Source organism: Esox lucius, chromosome 11, assembly GCF_011004845.1.
Source record: "Esox lucius isolate fEsoLuc1 chromosome 11, fEsoLuc1.pri, whole genome shotgun sequence".
Lineage (NCBI taxonomy): Eukaryota > Metazoa > Chordata > Actinopteri > Esociformes > Esocidae > Esox > Esox lucius.
Genome location: NC_047579.1, coordinates 19,235,342 through 19,243,670, shown reverse-complemented (window position 1 = coordinate 19,243,670; position 8,329 = coordinate 19,235,342). Strand labels below are relative to the sequence as shown.

General features: G+C 41.6%; 1 protein-coding gene across 2 annotated transcripts; it reads right to left on the bottom strand.

Annotated features, from left to right (window-relative positions):
- Positions 1-282: 282 nt before the first annotated feature.
- Positions 283-7,292, bottom strand: LOC105031288 (BTB/POZ domain-containing protein 17). 2 transcript variants are annotated; one of them, XM_010905624.5, is made up of 3 exons: positions 7,062-7,292; positions 3,207-3,537; positions 283-3,021 (listed from the first exon to the last, which is right to left on the bottom strand). In XM_010905624.5, exons 1-3 carry the CDS (start codon positions 7,147-7,149, stop codon positions 1,953-1,955), a joined length of 1,488 nt encoding a protein of 495 aa, XP_010903926.3. In that variant the 5' UTR covers positions 7,150-7,292; the 3' UTR covers positions 283-1,952. The 2 variants fall into 2 exon arrangements, with proteins under 2 accessions (XP_010903926.3, XP_010903927.3); XM_010905625.5 differs by having other exon boundaries at positions 3,207-3,492.
- Positions 7,293-8,329: the final 1,037 nt, after the last annotated feature.

Here is an 8,329-nt window from a genome sequence, read left to right as displayed (position 1 = left end):
CATGTGATTTTTTGGATTTCTGTTCACAAATACTTGTTCTCCCCTCTGTATATCATCTATATGTGCAACATGTTATGTATTAACCATAGATGCTACAATCTCCATCAAGTCATTGATGCACGCATACCATTTGTTGCAATCATGCAAGGCAAATACATCATTCTGTTGGACATGAATGTATGCCTGGAGTCCAAAGTGCAGTGACACAGAAGGTGTGATAAAGCTGTGGTTTACAATTGTTGTCTTCATATTTTGATGAATCAAGTAAACAGACCAATTACAGACTGGGGAAAATATAGTTTTTATTTCAGGATCTAGGAAAATGACATAGAGAAATAGCTACACAAACCAATAACTGTTAAATTCAAAAGACCCCTCACCATCAAAACCCTAAAATGTAATGTCACTCATAAGCCTGTGCATAATGAATTATATTAGCACTACTCACAAAACAGCTGTTCTAATAGGACTAAAACTTTGTTAAAGTTAAAGATACAGTAGAACTACACCCCATCTTGTAAAGAATAGTAGGGTAATAACTCATAGCTCAATGGTTTCTGAAGAAACACTGGTATGTTCTTTTGCTGGTCGCTGGTCACTGAGCATGGCGATAACATTTAGGCGTGTAAACATATGTGTAATTATAACTAATTGTATGCATGTTCTTTGTCTTGTACAGTACATATGGTGTGAAGTAAATCTACAAAGAAATTAAATAAGCTTCACTTGATCCTGCAGGGTTTGGTTAGCACCAAAAAAGTGAAAGTTTGGCTGATGAAAACAATACCAAATATGGACAGTGATGTAAAAAGCAATTAGTTGCAATATACCTATGTAGATACCATCATATAATTAAACATGTGATGAGAATACACCTTTAATAATAATCGGGGACAATCAAGGAAATGGCCAAGAATGTACATAAATATTCCAAATAATAGAGTACATTGATGGGTTTTCCACTACGGTGTTTTGGGGTAGGAAACAATTTGGTGAGATTTTCTCTCATAGTCTTTCATTTTAAGCATTGATTGTAATGCAGTGCCTTCAGAAAATATTGAGATCCCTTCACTTTCTCCACAGTTTTTTGTGATTATTTTGTTGTAGACTTAATTAAGATTTATTTTTATTTTTCAATCAATCAACACAGAATACCAAACAACGACTAAGCGAAAAAAAGCTTTGAAATGTTCAAGTAGCTGACCAAAAACACAACAGCCACTCCTATACAGCTTCTGAGTTTCTCTGAAGACATAGGAGAGCTTGGTGGTGGTGGGAACATCATGCAATGGGGAAGATTCTCAGCGGCAAGGACTGAGAGACTGGTCAGGTTTGAGGGAAGGATGAGGGAAGCATAATACATTGATGTATTTTAATAAAACCTGATCCCCTTTATTGGGTATTGTGTGTAGATTGATGGCAAAAACCATTCATTAATATAAATAAAGTCTTTAGCCTAATAATGTAATGACAGCAAGGGGTTCCGAATACTTTCTGATGGCACTGTAGGTCCAAGACAGTTAAACCTGGCAATAGACACCTTTTTTAAAGCTAAAACAGATGGAAGACAAATTTAACCACTACTGCTAAAAGCACCGTTTACTTATGTTGAACAGAGGTGCCCAATACCAGGCCAAAAACAGGTGTTACGATATGAGTGTGTTGCTAGGAATAGTGGTTTGCCTGTGTGACTTTGCAGGCTCGGGGACGACGAGGAGAACACTGGTGGTTATGATCGTCTCTATGTGGACAAGTTTCAAAGTAAAAAACCCAGTCTTTTTTTGATAACTTATGTACTTTAAATCTAATTTTAAACCTAGCCCTAACACACTGCTTACCTTATCCCTTGTACCTAAATTAAGTCAAAATCTTTGTTTTCATAATCTTGTACCATATACCTAATTTAGTGAATGGTTGGTTATTGAGGCAACGACAACATCTTGGCCTAAGGCTTACTTCCTGGCCACGATGAGGCTATGGTAGAGGGGCTTTACCACAACGTGCAGATAGAGGGAGCTGTCGATGAGGTACTCGGACGCCCGGCGTTGAAGGTCGGCATCCACCAGGAAATCCCCAGCCTCCTCAGTGCTCTGGTGGAAGTTGTAGACGTGGCGGACCACCATTTTCCCTCCCTGTCTTGCCATCACAATCACTGTCTTCTGGAAGCTTACACCGGCAAAGTCGGGGCTTGAAGTGGCCGGGGTGACGATGATGCGTGGACGGCCACTATCGGTGCGTGTAGCCTGCATCTCATTAGTGAAGGTGGAGCGCACAGTGAGCGGGAGCCAGCGTGGGGAGAACAGAGCGTTCCAGGTCACCCGCTTGCTGGCATCACTCCCACTGGGGCCAAGCTGTGTCTGGAAGCTGAAACTGCGGTCGTCACGTGTAGGGTTGTTTATAACCCATGGCGAGCCCCACGACAGTGACAAATAGTTGCGCGGAGTGAAGATGCTGCAGTTGACATCAAAGTATTTAGCCAGCTGGACGGGGGATGCCGAGTGGAACTGGAAGGCCAGGAATAGCAGGTCGCGGATGGACTCATAATACTTTAACATGAGCGGTGACTGCTTCTGCAGGCGAAACAGGTGCTGCGGTGGGATCATCCCATAGCGCACTTGCTTCAGGGCATTCTCCACCGTCATGCTGGCCGGCTGGTTCTGGCCAATCCAAGACTCCAAGGCCTCAAAGAGCTCCAGCTCACTCTGCAGAATGAGGTCGGAGCGCTGCAGCAGGGATAGCAGCAGGTCGTCGCTGATGGAGCCCCACTCGCCACTCTGCAACACCGACGACAGGTTCCAGGAGAGATACTGAAGGCAGCTGTCCCTCAAATTCATGTCACCGATCTGCATGGCGTACTGATACCAGCTCACCACGTGGCCCGTTGGAGAGTCACTGGACAGGTGTCCCGTCATGTACTGGTTCAGTCCCTGCTGGAGGCTCCACACATGGTACTTGCTGGCCAGCTTGTGCAAAGGGATTGCCTGGTCCAGACGCACAGAGATGTCACCGCAGTAGAGATACCTACAAGCAAACACAAGACTTGATGTGTCTGCAATCATTCCTGAACAAAAACAAAAGTATCTTTGTAAAAAATTATCATAAATAACCCTGTGCTATCACTGGCCCAATTTGTTTTATCTTCCTGAACGGTGTCCTCATTTATTCCCTTTTGACCCCTCAGTTGCCTCTCTCCCATGTCCCCTCACCTGATAAACTTGTCAAAGACTGCTGCACAGTCAGCAGGCTCTCTCAGGACCACAGTGCTGGTGTTACGACTGAGCAGCAATTCTTCAAACACGTCGCTCTGCAGAGTGAGCACCAGGGTGTGTGCCTGGATCACCTTCACCTCATCTGTGTTTACCGTCTGCACTCGGAGGGCCACGTCACTGCCATTGCCCTGGGCCAGCAGGGCCTCCATGCGTTGCACCATTGCCATCGAGTGGTTCAGAGTTGTGGCTCCATTGTCCAGTGCCACCTCCAGCTTCAATGCGGCTGCAGGAAGAGAAGATGAAGGGATCTTGTTCAACAGCTGGTCAACTGCAAGTGAAAACACCATAGCTCTTAACTGATTTATACTTGACTCATTTACGGTTGTGAAGAAGGTGGGGAAGTGCAATGAAAAATGATTTAGGTTGAAGCTCTTCTGCTCCAGTTACATTTCACTTTGATTGACTCTTACTGATACTTTCTGATTCTGATTGGGAATGTCTCTCCCTACCATAAGGCAATATTTTAACCCTTCATCCCTACTCAGACTGGGAGTGCTTTGTTCTACCACCTCTTTGGGTTTCCACCCCTGATGCAGGGCAGCTCCCAGTCTGTCAAGTAAAAAATCTCTGACTTTGTCAGTAAATCTGTCCTCAACAACTTCTTGCAGCTAGGACTGCAAAATTCCTGCCCATTTTTAGAAAGCTTCTGAAAACCTTTTTACAGAGGATCGAAAGAAACTCCATAGCACCCCAATGTCTTTTGTGAACTAATGCTTGCACTTTCTATATGTTTGCAATTTTGATTGGGTAAAGCTATGCTTACTATAACAGGGTTGTGTGGTTGCCCCGTGACAAGACAGACTAAGTTACTTCCCGGACAACAATTTCTCTCTAAACCTTGACTGGACAAAAGAGCTGATAATGGAGAATAGGAAAGGGGCAAAAATGACCTCTTCCACATCAACTGGGCAGAAATGGAGTGAATCGAGAGCTTTAAGTTCCATTGTGTCCATCTCTAACAAACTAACATGGTCCACACACACCCAGTTATGAAGATAGCACGTCAGAACCTCTTCCCCCATAGAACGCTGGACGTTCCTGAAACAGTTCTACAGCTGCACCATCAAGGGCATCTTGGCAGGCTGCATCACCACCGTTTGCAAACATTAGGTCATCCCTTTGATTTCAAGGCACCTCAGAGGGTGGTGCAAACTGCCAAGTTCATCACCGGGGCCAAACTATCCATCATGTGAGGTGAACAGTGTCAGAAGATGTCCTGAAAATAATACCCCAGCCACCCAAGTCATAGACTATTGTTTATAATTGTGGTTCTTTAACCTATTCTGGGGACCCAAGATGGCTCACAATTTCATTGTAGCTCTGAACTAGCTCACCTGCATTAAGTAGTTACGGGCTTGACAGTTAGTTGATAACTTCAGTTGTGCTAGATTTGGAAAACATCTTTTTTTTACGCTGTACATGATTGGATGAATTAATTTATGAATTTTACATTTTACATTGAATGTTTGAGCAGGCATCAGGCTCAGGTGCTTGACACAGACATTGTAAGATTCCAGGTGTTAAACTATTATCTGTGTATTTCTGCAGCTGTAATACAGATGGCTTCATCACAACAGGGTCTTCTTTAGGATGATCACAAGTGGTGCATGCTGCAGAGCAGAGATCATCAACTAGATTCAGCCCAGGGATGTTATTTTTGTTCTTGAGCAGATGTTCGGGGTGGGGGGGCCGGAACATAATTATAAATAATTTGTTCTCTGTAAATTGACGCTAGAATCCCAAACAAACATTGTGTTTGACATAGACCTATTCATTTCAAACCTTGATTACATTGCTACATGATCATGTGTCTGTATGGAAATGATTTTATTTAGGGAATATATTTTGTGAATGAAAATAATTTTCAAGGTTCAATTTATTTTAGTTTCCAAAAATGTTATATTTTTTTCAGTATAATATTTACTGTATAATGTGCTTATTAAACTTTGGGAGCTAGTTGATGATGCTGGCTTTCATGTGTCATGTGAATGTCTCAGCACGACAAGCTATATGCTCTCTTTCTGGCTCCTACTCTAGCTCTCTCCAACCCCCTCCAGCTGCTTTCTCCTGTTACTGTAGGTTTAATGAGACACAGTCAGTCTGCTGCCTTAACCCCAGTCTTCATTACACGTCTGTTGCCTGATCAGGCACCTCCACTTCAAAGTTACCTTTGTTTAGATCAGACACAACTAGCCTATGGTCACAGCAGCTGTGGGCCATGGAAAAATGTATTTGACATATTGCATTTGAGAAAATGTGTGTAATTAACTCAGCTACACTATAACAGCTAGTCTATAATTCCCTACTTTCTTATTCAGGAACAGTTTAATCTGGTTATAGTTAAGCATTTTTAATAATTCTGGATAATTCTGATCCAGATAAAATAATGTTGATCTGTATTCATATGATTGTGATTATAGATTAGGTCCTAATTAATTAATTCATATTTCCGTAAAATCTTTGAAGTTGTAATATGTTGTGCGGATATCTTTGGTCAGTATACCAAAATAAAACAACCTTAAGTTATCATGTTAGCATGTTAAAAAAGCTATCTTATTGTTTTTTATACTCTTTAAATGCTATGGTTTCAGAAGGTTTTGGAAAGTAAGCAGAACCCTTGCTGTCCTAACGTCAAGGGGAAGCTTGTCCTACCTTTGGGTTGCCAGCAGTGAGACGGGTAGAGTGGGACATTCTAAAGACCAAGAGGGGCCATGAGATTGGGTCGAGATGTAAGGTTTCAGCATTGTCTGAAGGTGGGGGACGAGCAATTTCCCTCCGTAGCCAAGCACTATGTTTGTGTAGTGGATGTAAGCTTCAGGTGGGAGCTAGTGGAGTGTGTGGAGGAGTGAGGTGACATGGGAAAACTTGGGAAGGTTGAACACAAGGCAAACTGCAGCATTCTCAATAATTGCCCCTAATGTTTCAATTTGGAAAAACCCAGTTCCTATATATAATAAATAATTAAATCTAACTGCATTAAAACAATCAGATACCATTGGAAAAAGCATCCAAATTTGTCTTTTGTAAGCATTGTTTTCAGCTTTTATTTATTTACTTATTCTGCTGCTAATAATTTACTTAAGAACGGTGCACTTTAGAGACATTTATACTTCTAAAGATAATGTTCATAAATAAAACATTACGAATTGTTTCATCTTGTTAACCTCCGTGATATTCAGAAGCAGGGAAGCTGAATCCACTAAATTAAACATGCTCCCTAAACAATCCTACAGTGTGTGGGAGTCTGTACCAAAAAACATATCAGAAAAAAAATCCAAGAAGAGGGCTGTGATACCCTGAAATAGTATGATTCAAATGCTGCATTCCTGGTCAGCTTCAATACATGTTCAGCCAGGAAGAAAAAGCTTTTGCTTCATTCTGTAAATAGCATCATCATTGATTCTGGCTCACACAGATTGCACACAAAAAAACATCTCATCTGAAAAACACCACAGAAAGGGATTGGAAGAGTAAAGGAGTACAAGAAAGGAGTGGGCAGTGCTGCTATTCCAATACCCAACCTGGTGCCTGGGGGGCTTAACGAGAGCAACCCACGTGCAATGTGTCCAACTAACATTTTCTTCAAGGCAATGAATGGGGCTATATTCCTTTAAAAAACAAGAGTTGGGTCCATTTCCAATACTATTCTTATAGTATAAGAAATGAAAATAGGAAAGCAAATGAAATGTATGTTTCTGATGCCCTGTAGTGAGCTGCAAGTAGCTGAGTGAGACGAGCTAGACACGCTAAACAGTTGATTAACTATGCTGTGTAGTCTGCCTGTCACCTTACCTCCTCCGACGGTGATGGGGTGGAGACAGAGAGTAGCAAGTAAGGTGCCCAGATAGACCCGGACAGGGATTCCTGTTTTGTGTGCCATATCTCTCTCTTCTCTGATCCTTCGTTTTTCAGTTTCACTCTCTTCGTCTTCCCCTTGTGGCTTGTAATGTATTTGCTGTGTGCGTGCGGGTGTGTAAGAATGTGTATGCAAGGTGTGGGTTGTCCCGTTGTGGCACCCTAACTTCCCGTCCTGCACTCTTTATGTAGGATGCCTGGCCCTTTTCCCCGCCTGGCACATCTCGCGTCGCCTTGCGGACTCCATTGATTGGTGGAATCTGACAGGGGCCGTTGCCATGACGATGGCTTTGATTTTGAATTTCTCCCTTTTCAACGTTAACATGGCATTGATCTCTGGCATGAGGCCCAAAAAGGACTCCTTTTTTTTTTAGGGAAACATGAAGTATTATGAAATCAATATGAACAGTTAATTGTCATGATAATTTACCCTGTTAATAATTAGTAATTCATAAATGGATCATTAGTACATTGTAGATAGTGATGCATGAAAAGTGTTTAGACTAATTTAGTGTGATCTGTGTCAGTGTGAGCGCTCAATTAAGTAATAAAGCATAGAGTTTATTAGCTGGAGAATAACTAAGACACCACATCAACACCAATCAATTTAAATACAGCATTGTCTCCAGGGAGATTGACTACAGGTCCCAGTTATGGCCTGCTAATGTTTGTTCGGAAAATGTATGGGTTTTTAAGACCTCAGTCCACATTTTCTGAGATAATTTCAATGGCCTTTCTTCCAATTGGGATAGTGTAAATAATCTGCCTGCCGACATTTTGGTCCGGAACCCAACAATTTCCATGGACATAGATGCTCTTTCCTCACATCAAGACTTCAACATAGTGGTTAGAGCATCTCACCAGTAATTGAAAGGTTGCTAGAATGAATCCACAAGTAAGCAAGGTGAAGATACTTGAGCAGGGCAGTTAACCCTAATATCTCCCTGGTTGTTCCTGAAAATGTGAATGTATGTGTGTTCAAACCAATGTTCGAACCAAACTAAAATATCGAAATCATAATGTATGGATTATTAAAGGTACAAAATATTGTTTGTAAATGAAGTGCAAATTATTGTTATATTTTGATATATAAAAAATTATTGCATTGGTACTATTGACAAAAATGATAGCATTTTAAAAGATTGCCTGGGTAAACAAAATCTAAGTTTGGATTGCTGTAATGTAATAAACCAAGGAAAGCAATT

Coding starts and splice junctions, on each gene's coding strand:
- LOC105031288 (XM_010905624.5), bottom strand. CDS start 7,149: ATGGCACACAAAACAGGAATCCCTGTCCGGGTCTATCTGGGCACCTTA. Junction 3,538..7,061: donor CCCCATCACCGTCGGAGGAG/GTAAGGTGACAG, acceptor TTTCACTTGCAG/TTGACCAGCTGTTGAACAAG. Junction 3,022..3,206: donor GTCTTTGACAAGTTTATCAG/GTGAGGGGACAT, acceptor GTTTGCTTGTAG/GTATCTCTACTGCGGTGACA.